We start from the raw sequence: 14982 nt of genomic DNA on the forward strand, positions 1-14982 counted from the left end.
GCAGATGCCTTTTAGCACAGGAAAGTTAACACAGTGCCTAATTCAAGGAGACAGCCTGAGGAAGCAGTGCCGACAGGGGAGAGAGCTGCAATGTCTCTATTACTCTCCTCGGCATCATAAAGAGAAGAGAAAAAAAAAATGGTATTCGTGTTGGTGGTTATAGAGAGGACAGGAGCACAAGAAATAGAGAAGAGGGGAAAGCAAACCTCAGATGTAGTTTTCTTAAGAAAATAAAATGAACCAAGTCTTAGAACAAAGGGTTGGGTGGAAAAACACCCTCAGTTCATAAATTCTCACCAGGCTTGAAGAAAACTGCTCTGCCTACCCATAGCCCGAAAGCGTCAGAACGCAATTATTTTCTGATTCCGTTAGAGGAGAAGATTGCAGGGTTCAGCACTCCTGGTCTACAAGTTCCAAATAAAGGTTTAGTTCCAAATATTAGCGAGGGTCGCCAAAGCTCACCGAGGCACTGGGAGAACACGAGAAAGCTGTTCCATAAGCAGAAATTAATAATAGTTGTGAACATCAAATATGGAGCAGTTACACAGGTTAACCGTGTCTAGTCCTAAAAGTGAGCCCCAGGATAAGCATCCAGCAAACCTGTTAAATCCCAAGAGAAGTCGGCTTTCTAGCCTTGCGATCGCAAGGAAAACACAGCTGTTTGAAATGCTTTATGGTGATTGACGACACCTTTGTCCTTCTCTGAAAAACAGCCTGATGTAGACAAGGGCTGGGAGTTGGGAAAATAAAATCATGTGGAGTCCACTGGATGTGATACAATGGAAAAGCTAAAAAATAATGCCAAGTTCAGGGAAATATAATGAGGATAACAAAGAGGGGAGGGATGGATGAGTTTCTTCAGGCCCCCCCCCCCAATCCCTAGGAACCTACGCTTTCTAATAAAATGACATTCACTCTAGTATACATTGGCACCCCTCTTCACTCCAGAGTCCCCAGAGAATAAGCCAATCATGCCCCGGAGAGAGGCAGCGTGGAGGCCAACTTGCCTCTGGCTACCTTCAGAAAAACATGTCCTATCGGAACTGTCAACGCTCAGCGACAAGAGACAAGTAAATGTTAGCGCTCGGCAGCCACCGAGTGGGAAGTAGTGGGCCCTCCCGGTTACTAGGAGCGTGAGACCTGTTGAACACGACTGTGAGGCAGGGCTCGCTGGGGATAGGGAAGGCTCGCACCAAAGTACTTACATCTGTCATTCCGATCCTCTGGGCTAGAAGAGGCTTCCCGATCCGAAATGAGGCCAGAGACAGCAAAAATCTTCTTCCCAGTATCGTCAACCTTAAGTGAACCGGGAGAGCTAGATGGCAGCTGTGTCCCAAAGTCATATTCCTTGCCATCTGCATCTGAGAAGCGCAAGTGGGGAGACTCTGTGTCGTGGCAGTTCTTGAGTCGCTTGGCCGGCGTGAAGGCTGACTGATAACTCTCCCGGTCCTCAGTGGAGGCGAAGGGACGGAAAGCCCCCACTCCGCTATGATTCAGCATACTGATCGGGGTGCAATCTAGATTTGGGGGAGCGAACTGAGGGTGGAGGTGTAGTAAAGAAGGGGGGAAATCACGATTGGCAAAAGTGCCTGGCACCCCACCTTGCCGATGGTACATAGAGGCAAAGGTGTAGGAACCGTTGGTGAATGGAATATGCACGTCCTTGTCTACTGAGACAGGTACACCAAAGGGTCGTGGCTGCTGACAAGGGATGGAAGCATCGCGGCTGGCCTCAGCTGTGGACGCCAGGACCATCAGTGCTGGGGAGGCCAGTGGGTTGGGGAGGTAGGATGAGTTCTCCATCTTGAAGGCTGCCCGGTGTAAGTCCATCGGAGTCTCTTTCTATGGCTGGTGTCACACAAGAAGCAGTCTTCCCTGGGAGGGAGGCCGAGTGGCACCTTGGATCAGGGCAGGGAATATTACTGGGGAATCATCCCCTTCTACGACCTGTGGAAACAGCAGAGAGAAAAAAAAAAAAAAAGAGGGGAGGAGGAAGGTCAGGGGGAGGAAAAAAAAGGGAAACCCCAAGTGATCGAAACACCATCCTTCTGGCTTACAAGATGCTCGGGCAAGAGACACCACGGGCTTTAGGAGCCAGTGGGCAGCAGCATCAGACCATTTTCATTCAGGAAAATCAATAGACAACTTACTGTGATGTACGCATAGCTGACTTTGGTCCCTACACGTTCCGGGTGAAATGCGCCTGAGCCCAGCAAAGGAAAAAAAATCATAAAACCTCCAAATACAATATTCCCTGAGCAAATGAGCTTTGGAGGGCCAAGTCACCCAGTAGATTAGGTGGGGTCTATATTTTAAAGGGCTTCCACCTGCACACACTACTCGTGGCAGGCCTGATGTTCAGACAGAGGCGGGGTTCTCCCTATATGACCCCCCAGGAACACAGCCTCTCTTCATCTCCCCTAACAATGCCCTGGTGCTGAAAAATTCCTAAATCAGGCACATCTAGACCATCTGCACATGCTAGTTGGTACGAATTGTACGTGTAAATAAACCACACATGTTGGCACAAATATAAACACACATCTTCATGTATCACCTAAGACCGTTTCCAGAAAGAAGTGCTATGTGAAGAAACAAGAGCAACATTGTTTTTGATGCACACCTCTCTCTAATCACACAGGTTTTCTCTTTTCTGAGAAGGAACAAAACCTTCATCAGTAAAATGCCTGGCATCTCTGACAATATTTAAAACCATAATGGGTGCCTTTGGCATATGTTCTCTAGAAGCGGCTGTCTTCCAGGGGCAGCAAAGAACCGATCGGTAATTTTAGTTACTAATGCACTCGCTCTTAAGTAGATTTGTAAACAGCCTTGAATTTGCCATTAACATTTGGAGCAAAATGTTAACAAAATTTCTGACTTATTTTGCTCTGCTTATTGGACCAGTCAGAGTTGATGTCTGATAAAGGCCCCCGCAACAAACTGGAGTTCAGAGACTTCCTTCAATTCCCTTTTTAAATTTAGGTTGCACATTTCCATAGCCACCGATTCCATTTCAAAATGTATTTTGAGTTGGGAGGAGAAGGGCTAGATATCAAAAGTCAGGCTAACAAAAGATGAATGCTAGAATTTATTAGCTTCAAAAATATACCCTAGATAGAAACTTAATGAAACTCCAAGTGTAACCAAAAAAAATCACCATCTGCTACAAATTACTACCTTAAAATCGAGAGTCGTATCTCAAATAAGAATATACCCCCTCCCTTAAAAAAACAAAACAAAACAACACCCAGATAATGGAGTATCTTTGGTATTCCCTCAAATGGAGAAGCCTCAGTTAAACAGTAGATGAATTCCCTTGGCTTAATGCAGTGCAAAGAGAGTATTTCCTTCTCTCATCCTGTAGCAGACGTGTCAATGGCTGTTATTAATTGGGAAGATGAGTGCACATCATCAGACTGCTTCCTCATTTGGCATCTCTCCTTATAGACATCATTGCTAAATTACCAGATTATGTATCTCACATTAACGGATTTTTCTCTCTTCCAAATTTTAAATAACTTTCCTGTCAAGTTACAGCAGTGCAGGGAATGATCTGCCAAGGACAGCCAGTTAGCCTGACAAGTCTGGTCTGGGAATCCTGTTCTTGGCTGTTTTCAAGTCAGATTAATAGTCACACAACATGGACGTTCTAAAAGTGGGTCTAGGGCTGTTCCAAGGGTTCTGAGCATCTCTTCATAACAGAAATAACTACTTGTCTCTCAACAAGCAATATTACATGAGGCAAGCAGGGGAAAAGGACACACATACCACACTGGGGGTGAAGGGTGGAATGTTTTCCCCCCCAAATAACCCGTTGCCCAGAGAATTCACTTTCTATTTTTACTTCCTGGATCACCTCATTATGTTAAATGAGTTTCATAAATTAGTAATCTGGCGACAGCACCGGACACTCCAGCAGGACACGGTGAATCACTCAAACCTGGTTATTCATTTGAAACTTCATTATACTGAAAATAAATCAACAATATTTTTCCAGGCCACATCTCTTTTACTCCACTGTGTGGGCGTTGGTCTCTGTGGGGGCAGGGGGAGTGTTTTTTTTTTCTTTTTCCTTTTCTTTCTTACCCCCTCCTCACATTAACAACTTGTATAGATGAGGCTTCAGCAGACCACACTCATTATGAAAATCTATAGTTAATACACTCCCAATGTCAAAATGTCATGGGTTTAAACACAGAACCCAAAATAAGAAAACTAACTGACCCTCTTAATTAAAAAAATATGGATCGTAAGATAATCAGCTTGATGGAGCATTTGGGCGACTGTAAAGAACCAGGCAAAGGGAAAGTAAGTAACTGTTACTTTTCTGCCTCTATGCTGATTTTTTTTAATTTAGCACTTCGTGCAAATCCAGATTAAAATAACTCCAGCTATTGATCCGAGCAGTGGAATTGACATTAATTTTAGTTCACTTCTCACTTTGCAAAGGGATCAATAGGAAGTAATAACAGCTGACATCCCCGCTGAAAGGAGGAGAAAGAAGGGCTGAAGACAGAAATCGAAAAGCAACCAAATAAATCATCAGCTACTTTTCCACGGCATCAGACAAACTCCAAACAGATTGCAAAAAGTCTTTGTTGAATTAACTAAACAAGGAGGAGGGATCAATCCACGAAGCTAAATAAATTGTCTGGCAGGCAGTGAGGTTGGACGGAGGGGACCAACAAATATTGAGTTTTAAAAATTTCAAATCCTTGACGTGATGGGCTTGGTTCAGGGTCTGCGTGCGTGGGAGTTTTGTTTGTTAAATCGCACACCGACCCTTGTTTAAAGTGATTACAAAACGCCAGCTAACTGAATAATTGGGGAGATCACTAATTGCGTGGTTAAACATGCCAGAACCAAGACAAATGCAACGAAGAAACTGGCTTTGGGAACGTGAAAATGTCTGAAGCTGGGCTGATGCGCAGCGCTCCGCGCTCTCCGGCGGCGCGAACTCGCCACTTTCGCATTGAAAAACCGAAAGCCAGAAAGAAAGTCCCGGAGAGTGGGCATCCTCCCAGGCCAGCCTCGGACCATCCCTGTCCAGGGTCTGGGCTTCCTGACCCGCGCTGGGATCAGCTTGGAAGGAAGCGGCGCTGCTGCGGCGGCTGCTGGGAGCCAAACCCACTTGCAAATGACTGCCACAAAGAAAAGCTGCAAAGCCTCTTTCCCGGAGCCCTAGCTCTGAACGCCCACCAAACTACGACTCTGCTGGCAATTAAAACGCACACACAACACCCCTCTGCTTATTACAACAGGTGACATTTTTGTGGTCTCTGAATCGTTTCCAAAAGCCAGGAATTAAAATAATAGAACAAATTAAACGATATTTTTCCTTTGCATAAATAAACTTTTAAAAAATTAACAGGCAACTTAAAAAGCAAAGAACAATGGGAAATGGGGCCAGGGCAGTGGGGGGTGGTGAAGAACTCAGGAAAGAATTTTTTTCCTTTTTTTTTTTTTTTTTTTTTTAAGTTCACAGACTTCTTCGCTGGAAGAGAATTCCCGCACACCAAACGCCCAGGGGGTATTTGGAAACACCGCTCTAACAGAAATTTTACCACCATATGCAAGAGCTCAGGAAGCATAAGCTTAACACTATTCCAAAGGCTGGGGCCAACGCCTGCGATTCAGACGTGGCCGGGTATCGGGCCCAGATTTGGACCCGGCCCCAGGCCCGGCTTGGCCGACGGGTGCGAATCGGAATCGGCCCGGCCTGTCGAAGAAGAGAGCGGGGCTGCGGGGTTGCCAGCTCAGCTAAGAGGTGCAAGATCCAGCCGGTAGGAGTCTCAACCAGGGAAAACCAACTCTTTTAGGGAAAACGGAGGAAGAAGAGGCGAAGGCGAGACCTGCAAAAACTTGGGGCCAACGTAGAGCCGGGCCCCCCGCTCCCCGGCCTGACCTCTCCCTCCAGCTCTCGGCCGCCACTGCACAAAGAATACTTTAGGTCCCGACAACCTCCGCACGAAACAAGCTGCTTGGAACTTTGGGGAACCGGGGCGCCGGCCAGGGAAGAACCGAGCAGGGCGCGGAGCCCAGGTCCACAGCAGGGCAGGGCCCGCGGGACACGGCCTGGGGGGGAGGCTGCCTTCGGGCAAAGTCCGAGGACCTCGTGCCCCCGCACAACCCCGCCCCGCGGGTCACCCGGGTCTCCCCGCCGCGCGCCGCCGCCTCGCCGGGCAGCCACCGGGCGCTCCCGCGGATGCGGGCCGGCGCGGAGCCCCCGAGCCCTCCGGGGTCCGGGACTGCGGCCCCGGGGCGAGGGCGGGCGGGCTCCGCCCGTCGCGCCGCCGCGGCCCGGCCGCCGCCCACGACGCGGCTCGCAGAACAGGTGTGTGTCCTGCCGGCGGGGCGCCCGGGCGGGCCCCGTCGGAGTGCAGCGGGCCGGCGCCGCCCTGTCCGCGGCCTTCCCCCACCTCGCCCCGGGTCGCAGCGAGCGAACTCACGCCACTTCGGCCGGGCTTCCGCGGGCCGGCAGGGACGGGAACGGAAGGCTCCCGCATCTCTTCCTCGACGCTCTTCCTGCCTTCCCCCCGCGGTTCCTTCTCCATTTTCGGCGAGAACCCCCGCGACGGGCAGAAGGGGAGGCCGGGCGTCCCTGGCCGCTCTGCTCCCTCTGGGCCGACCCGCCGCCTCCTCGCTGCCCGCCCTTTTGCCTCTTTATTTTTCCTTTCTTCCCCCTTTGCCCCTCGGGCCGGGTCCGGAGCGGGGGCTGCAGGAGCGGCGTGGCCGGCGGGCATCGGCGGGCACCGGCGGGCATCGGCGGGCAGGGAGCGCCCCAGCCCTCCCCCTCGGCCGCCCCGGGGCGCGCAGGCGGCGCAGGCCACGGACCCCGGCCGCCCGGGCCCGCCACGCCACGCCACGCCGGGCAGCGCCGAACCCCACGCCGAGCGCCCCCGCCCCCGCCCCCGGGCCCGGGCCCCGGCCCTCCGCTGCAGCCGCGGCCGGGGCCGGGGTCCAAACGAGCGGCGCGTTCCGAACGGGAAGCGCGAGCTCTTCCTCCGCCTCCGGGCGGCCGGAGCCCCCGCCACTTCGGGGCTCCCGCGCGCCCTCGCCGGCCGGGGTCCCCCCGGGCCCCGAGCGCTCGGAGGGGCGCGTGGAGCCACGGGCGGCCCGGGCATCCCCTCAGACGGCCTCCCCAGCGGGGGCGGCCTCGCCCGGGGGGCCACACGGAAGCGCTCCGCCCAAGTTTGCGGTGCCCTGGAAGAAAAGGCTTTCCCTTACAAAGCACAAAGGCGAAACGCCCCGGCCGAGCCCTGAGAGCCCGGGGCTGGGGAGGGGGCCCGGCCCGGGGCTCGGGAGCGCGGTGGCGGGGCCCGGCTCCGGGCCGACCCGGTCGCTCCGCGGGGGCGGACGAGCACCGCGGCGGCGGCCGCAGGACTGCGGCGACCTGCGTGCTCGCTGAAAAGTTTTGTTCCCAAGTCGGAGGAAGAGAAATTGTTACTCAGTTGAAGGCAGGTCTGAGATCAAAATAAAACTAGGGCGAGAGCTACGCGCCGCTGTCTACACGGCGGTCCTCCCGCCCCGCTCGGCAGGAGCGCGGGGCGCAGAGTCCCGACCCCGAAAATCCCGGGAGGCCCCCCGCGGTCCTGTGCTCCGGGGCCGGGCGGTCCGCCGGGCGGAGCAGGGAGTTTACCGGTTGCGTTCAGAACGGAGCACCTCAGTGCCAGCACCTGCCTCCTCGCCGCGCGCCGCGACTCCCCCCCCCTCCCTCCACGCCCTTCGCACCCGCCCCCGCTGGGAAGAAGTGAGCCAGCACCCCGCGGCCGGAGGCTCCCAGCCGCGCGCGGGGACCCCGCCGGGCGCCTCGCGTGCGGCGTGGGGGCGGCGGCGACCCTCCGCCCCGGGGTCTCCCCGCCGCCCTCCCGCCCGCCGCCTCGGGCTCCCCGCTGTGCGCCGCCCCGGCCGGGCCCCGCCGGAAATCACCGCGGGGTACGCGGGGGAGCGCGGCGACCGGGCATTCTCCCCGTCGCCCCCAACAAAGTGGGAACGGGGCTTATTAGAAGATGGAGAAAAGAAGTCCTGCTCCCTTCCCTGGCTGTCCCCTCACCCTCCCTGCTTGTCCAATTCCCGCATCTGGTCCCTCCCCCTCGCACCCCCCAAATAAAACGCATTAAGGAAAACTCAAGACGGAAAGTTTGAGCGCACGGAGCGCGCAGGGCACCGATGCCGGGAGGCACCGTCGCGGCGATCAGAGACGCGCCAGCCCGGGTCCCAGCCCTCGCCCCTGTCGGGAGGCGCCGCCCGAATCCCTAGGAAACGGACCCGGAAAGTTAGTGAGGTTCCCGAGCAGCCCGCCGCTCTCGCACCCACCCCTCTGGGTACGCGCACACACCCACACCCCTTTCTGGTCTCCGTACTTGCCGTGGAAATTCCTTGGGAGAACGGTCGCACTTTTCAGGACACGGAGGGAAGGAGGCGGTGAGTGTGGTGCATGAAAAGTCCGGGGTGCGCAGAGCCGGCGGAGGCAGCGGCGGCGGCGGCGGCGGCGGCAGCGGCAGCGGCAGCAGCAGGCGGCCGGCCCCGGGTTTGTGGTCGCGAGCTGCCTGGGATTGCATGTACAGATCAAGAGACTCGGTTGGTGTGAGAGAAGGAGCAGTGCTGCCTCTCAGCGCTGGCTCTAATCAGTGAATGAGCCTCCACTCTCCCAGGGACTCGGAGACACACACACACACACACGCACGCACACACACGCACACATTCTCTCACACTCACACACATACAGGCACTCTGAGCACTGAATACATTAGGGCACTAAGGGACTCTGGGAAATGGAGTCCAGACCCAGGGCACTCCTGGAGAACAGACAGACCTGCTGGCCCTCACCAAAGAGCTCCAAAGTCTTGGGGTCGCCGGACACTGGGGTTACCGAAGGGAGCTCTTGCTTTTTTTGTTGTTGTTGTTGTTCACATTTTCCCCATCCCTTCCCCGCCACCCCCCCCCCCCCCCCAATCTCAACGAATGCTTTGGTGCTCTTCTTCCTTTTTGGAACCCAAAGTGATCACGAGTAAATGGGTACATCTTTGAGGCTGACACCCTCTGCAGCAAAATGACCCCCAAATCCTGGCTCCCTCATAAACTCTTGTCTTTTTTCCAGAAAAATCTTACCTACTGCTTTGCTCCTGGAATGCTGCACAGGGTCTTTGCCTATAATAATAAGATAACAGATGAATGTAAGTAAAACTACAACTTTCAGAGATGGTGGGGAAGGCCTAGCTTAGCACCCAGAATCAAGAATTTAAAATTTTATTGGTATCCGTATTACAGTTCTTTTTCCCCCCAAATCATCTTATATCATTTTTTAATTCACCAAGGACAGAAAGATAAATAGGGGGAAATGGATGGAGAACTAACATTCCCCGAGAGCCTTCTAAGAGCCAGGTTACAGGACTAAATGCCTTTACATAACCTCATTCAACCCTTAGATTAATTCTGGAGATAATATTATCATTATTTTATATATAAAATAGGAACCTGAAGTTTAAAGGGTTTTGCAATTTGCCCATGGAACATGGTTAAAAAATCTAGGATAGCAGGTACTCCTAGCTCTGAAAGCAAAGCCCAACCAAAGTCTAATCCTGGTTTAAGAAATCACTCCTTTGTTTGTGGCTCAGTTTCTGAAACCTCAGATTTCTCATCTAAAAAAAAGGGGGGGGGGAGGTAGGGTACATACTGATAATCCACTCAGCAAATAACCACATGGGATTACAAACTGTCTCTTTAAAAAACACAGAGCCCTCAAAGTCTCATTCTTGCTATTATTTCATGGTTCTTTTTCTCATGTGTAACATTAAGGTAACATCTACACGTCATGTATGTTTATGTGTATATGTGTGGCTTGTATTTCAAAATTTTAATTAGCAACCCTTTTAAGTAAATGATTATTGATTTGATCAATCTAGAGTTCTATGGGTATGACTATTTCTGTATCTGTAATTCATCGGACTAGGGCTGTTTGTTAGGAGCCTCTAAGTCTTAATCCACATTTAGTCATTCAGTCACAGCAGCATTTGTTGTATTAGGTGCTATTCTTCCCATTAGATAATTCTTTATGTTGGATTGTAAGCTTCCTGAGGGCAAGAACCATTTTGGTCTTATTCAACATTATATCCTCAGTATCTAAACAGTGGCAATCTCTTAGTTGAATGCATAAGCGAGGTTATAAAAATAAAATCGACAAACAAAATTTCTGCCCCCAAAGAGCTCATCATCTGGTAGAGGAGACTAGAGGTAGAAAACAATTGGGATGACCGTGTAATTTATTGGTGTGAGACAAATCTGAGGGTGAAAAGGAGCATTATTAATTATGCTGCTATGCCCAGTGTGAACAGGGACCATCCTGAGCTGAGCAGGTTAAATGGTCAACCCAGCTACATAGGGTGTTTTATCCATTTATTTAACAAGCATCTGTTGAGAATTCTCTTCTGTGATGTGCTTAAGGAGCTATAAGCCACTTGATTTCCCTAGAAATTGAAGTATGAGTCATTGAGCAGCAAGAGATAATCAAGACAAGTGGGGGCAAATCACAAAAAGCTATGTATACTAGGGGCACCTGGGTGGCTCAGTGGTTGAACTTCTGCCTTCTGCTCAGGGTGTGATCCCAGGATCCTGGGATCGAGTCCCACATCGGGCTCCCTACAGGGAGCCTACTTCTCCCTCTGCCTATGTCTCTGTCTCTCTTTCTGTGTCTCTCATGAATAAATAAATCTTAAAAAAAAAAAAAAAGCTGTGTATACCAAAGAAAGTGGACTTTATCCTATAGCTGATGAGAAATCCTAGAGGGTTTTTCAGGGGGGTGACATGGTAAGATTTCTGCTTTAAAAAAGTACTAAGTTACTGGGTGAGCATGGTGGAGGTTAGACAGGAGGCCAGGAAGACCAATTAAGAAGTTTGTTACAGGTAAGTGAGTTGGGATCTAGTAGGGCCTGAACCAAGGTATTGAGATAGTAAATGGAGAAGAAGGGACTCATTACAGATCTAAAATGTGAATTAACAGGATTTAGGGGCCACTGGCTGGCTCAGTTGGTAAAACATGTGACTCTTGATCTCAGGGTTTAAGTTTGAGTCCCACATTGGGTGTAGAGATTACTTTAAAAAAAAAATTAAAAAACTTTTAAAAGACAGAGGTGCCTGGGTGGCTCAATTAAGCCTCGGACTCTTGATTTCAGCTCAGGTCTTGATCTCAGAGTAGTGAGTTCAAGCCCCTCCTCCGGCTCCACATTGGGTGTGGAGTCTACTTAAAAAAAAAAAAAAAAAGGACAACTGGATTTAGCCACTTTCTATGGGAGATGAAGCAGAAGGGAGACCCTATATAAATCTGAAATAGAATTTTATTATTTATGGAACAAGATGCTATCAGTACTTTAACATTCATTAGTAGTAAAGGACTTCCTCAGATCAGCTTCTAAAGTTTTCATAAATCCAGTGGATATTCTCACAGGTAGATGATACAGATAAGAAGCCCTATGTCAATCATCAAGCCAAACATTTTTAACTGCTACCATATCAATACTTTGCACGTAATGCAAGTACTGAAGAATGACATGAAATAATGAAAAAATTAAATCCACAAAATCATAGCAAAGTTATATAATGCAAAATTGAATATGTAATGCCTCACGAATTCACAGGTCATTGTCCAGCAACCTCAGCTATCCAAAACACAATGGACCAGGAAACAAGCAAAAAAGGGTCCCAGAATAGCCAAAATAAACACTACAAAGTCCTTGCACTAAAGTTAACACATTTTACTCCTAGGAGAATTCCTCAAGCCTTCACTCAGAGCCGATTTACTCTTTCTTAGGTACAATTCTAATAAGCTTGATTATTTGGCTTTCCCATTTACAGCTGATTAAGATTGTCAAATTAAAAGGGGGCAGCCATTAAAAAGAAGGAGATAGACTTGGATGTACTGACATGCAAGAATATCTATTGTATATTGTCAGGTGGGAAGAGAAGCAAGTTGTATAAGGGCATGCATAATATGATTGGATATTTGTATGTACCCAAGTATGCACACATATCGACAGAAATGGCCTGTGGGGATATACATTAAACTGCCAACAACGGTTATGCCAAGGAGGGGGAGTGGGGATGTGGGTGAGTGCTGGGGGCGGATGGGGGAGGGGTGGAGCAGGAATGAAGAAGGGATTTTTTGCTTCAAATGCTTCCATTTGTGTTTCAGGGAACATATATTTTGTCATTTTAATATCCATTAAAAAGCATATAAAAGGAGCAAAGGGCAATGTGGTTAGAACAAACACACTCACAGCCAGAAGTGGGGACCAATATACAAGAAGCGAGCACAAGAACTCAAAGAAGAGGATGGAGTTCTTCAGTGTGGAGGCAAAAGGTCCTATCCCATCAGTGGCCCCTAGAGGATGTCACAAATTCCAAACCAGCATAACCCGAATGCTTTCAGGAATAAGCCATCAAGGAACACACCATACTTAGTATATTTTACTTATGAGAGCAAGCAAGTATGTAAAAGCTTAAAAAAATAAATTCGCACCAAAAGCAGATTTTTATACTTTAGGAAGTAAATTTCAGTTGTCTGGAAAACATACGTTCATAGAATACATCATTCCCTGAAAATGAGAGGTAAAGAAAATATTACTTTACGTAAGAGTAGAGGTGATGCAGAGTAAGGAATGATCCATAAATACTACTTTCAATAGACATTTATTGCGCCAGACACTAAGGACACAAAGGGTAAATTTTAAAATAGTCCATCCCTGTCCTAGAGAAGCCTACAATTCCAGGAGCAGAGCCGAGGAAGCAGCTGGTGAGCAGTGCTGTACAATGTGAGCAGCGCTGTGACTGAGATTCTGAGTAAAGGATGGCAGGAGGTACTCACTCTGCCTGGAGCTATGAGGAAAGGAGGCAGGGGTTGAAGTGGGTATTCAAAAAATAACCACTTTAGGGGCACCTAGGTGGCTCAGTTGGTTAAGTGTCTGCCTTCAGCTCAGGTCATGATCTTAGGGTCCTGGGATTGAGCCCAATGTCAGGCTCCCTGCTCAGTGGGGAGTCTGCTTCTCCCTCTTCCTCTGCTCCCCCCCTTCTTGTGTTCTTTTTCTCTCAAATAAATAAATGAGATCTTAAAAATAACCATTATATGGGATGACATTTAAACAGTGTTAAGAACGATTATTATGCGGGGGCCTGGGTGGCTCAGTTGGTTAAGTGTCAGACTCTTGATTTTGGCTCCGGTCATGCATGATCTCAGGATCATGAGATCGATCCCCACAATGAACTCCATGCTGGGTGTGGAGCCTGCTTGAGATTCTCTCTCTCCCTCTTCCTCTGCCTTCCCCTATGCTCCTCCCATTGGCATGTTCTCTTTTTCTCTCTCTCTCCTCCCCCCAAAAAACACTATATGGGAAAACACTTAAGTTGCGCTTTGAAGGATCCAGTTTACCTAGGGAGGAGAAAAGTGATGAGGGAACAGTATATGCTAAGGCATAGAGACATGAAAGTTCTTGGTGTATTCATATATTGCATTTCAAACTTTTCTACAAGAAAGGGGTGATGGTGGATACCAGTGTCTAAGGGCAAGCCTGAAATTTATGTATCAGGTTTTATCTTGAAAAAAATTAATGGAAATTTTGCCTTCAACTCCACAAATATATTATGTTTGAATATAAAACAATGTTCTCAGTGATTTATCAGCTGATAAAACTGATGCTCCAGAAAGATGCACCACATTTATCCAGTGCTTTCTCATATTGCATGTATAACACTAAATGATCCAGGGGCTCTTGTTTCTAGTTTGAAAAACAAAGGCATAGAAGATATAAGGGCACACTGGAAAGGTAGATCAATGAATTGTGAAGGATTTTGTTTGTTGGTTAAGGATCCAGATTATGCCGTATCTAGCCAACTCCTATTCATACTTCAAGACCCTGCTTAGGCTTGTCTCTTCCAGGAAGTTGCACTACCCACCAGTCCTCTCTTTTCCTCAACCTGTGTTATTGTAGCATGCTATGTATTTATCTATCCACTCACCATGCTGTGCTGGAATTATTGATTAAATTTTCAGGCACCTCCACTAGACTTTGATCTGTTTAGAAGCAGTTGTTTTGCATAGGACTTTGCACAATAGATACTAGTATCTGTTAGATTGAATTGATTTAAAGCTAAGGACAAGATTCAGGAAGCACTACTTGACTTCCCAAGACAGCACAAGGTGCTCCTCTACACAATCCCACAGAATCGTGTGCTTCCTCTGTCAAAGCTAGTATTAAACTATACTGAAACTATCTGCTTATTTGTCTCCTGGTCTAGACTATAAGCTTCTTAAAGGGAAGGACTGTTTGCTTACCACCCCATCCCAAACACTTAACATCACAGTAGGTGATCGATGACTATACAAAATGAGTGAATGAGGAGCCGTTAAAAATTCTCAGGTCAGGAATGACACCATCAGATCAAGGTTTAGAAACAATAGATTTGGGGGCAATTTTAAATGTATGCTGGAGAGGGATAAGACTGGCGACAAAGAAATTAAGATAAAAACTGAAAAAGAAACATAGGACATACTGGTAAAAGACTGTCCTTTCTTAATAAATGTCTTTCTAATTGGCTAATTTGATTAGATGTTTATATGTATTTTACAAGGCTGACCTCTTTAGTCTCTTAGGATTCCCTAAGGGAGAATATTCAGTTACCTCGTTGAGAAAGCCTTCCCTGACCCCAACCCCCACCAAGTTGGTGCCTTCATGTACATCTGGAGGTCATTGAGGGCAGTGACTACGTCTTATTCATCTTAGTATCTCCAATGCCTAGGACATGCCTGCTCAATAAATGTTTGCTGAATGAATGAACACATAAATTGATCTATTAGTATACTGTACTCAAGCTCCGACCAAGACACAGAGGACCTAATGATCCCTAGTGTGCAGGTTTCTGGATACAGGAAACAGAACAAATAAAACAAGACTAGATACGGAGGTACACCTATTCCACAGGTAACACAGG

The 14982-nt window shown here is 48.8% G+C and overlaps 1 protein-coding gene across 6 annotated transcripts in view; it reads right to left on the reverse strand.

The window, feature by feature from the left end:
- Positions 1-8620, reverse strand: part of RNF220 (ring finger protein 220) — a 234815-nt gene extending 226195 nt beyond the window's left edge. Inside the window, exons 1-2 of one of the 6 annotated variants that reach the window (XM_038558283.1) lie at positions 8367-8620; positions 1206-1947 (exon numbers count right to left, since the gene is read on the reverse strand). In XM_038558283.1, the coding sequence (XP_038414211.1) occupies positions 1206-1830 (625 nt within the window). In that variant the 5' untranslated portion in view covers positions 1831-1947; positions 8367-8620. Of the gene's footprint in view, positions 1-1205; positions 1948-2150; positions 3733-6452; positions 6598-7642; positions 7703-8366 lie in introns of those variants that run through there. The other 5 variants (XM_038558281.1, XM_038558280.1, XM_038558282.1 and 2 more) reach the window with 5 other exon arrangements.
- Between the last annotated feature and the right edge of the window lie 6362 nt (positions 8621-14982).

Source organism: Canis lupus, chromosome 15 (assembly GCF_011100685.1).
Source record: "Canis lupus familiaris isolate Mischka breed German Shepherd chromosome 15, alternate assembly UU_Cfam_GSD_1.0, whole genome shotgun sequence".
Taxonomy (NCBI): domain Eukaryota; kingdom Metazoa; phylum Chordata; class Mammalia; order Carnivora; family Canidae; genus Canis; species Canis lupus.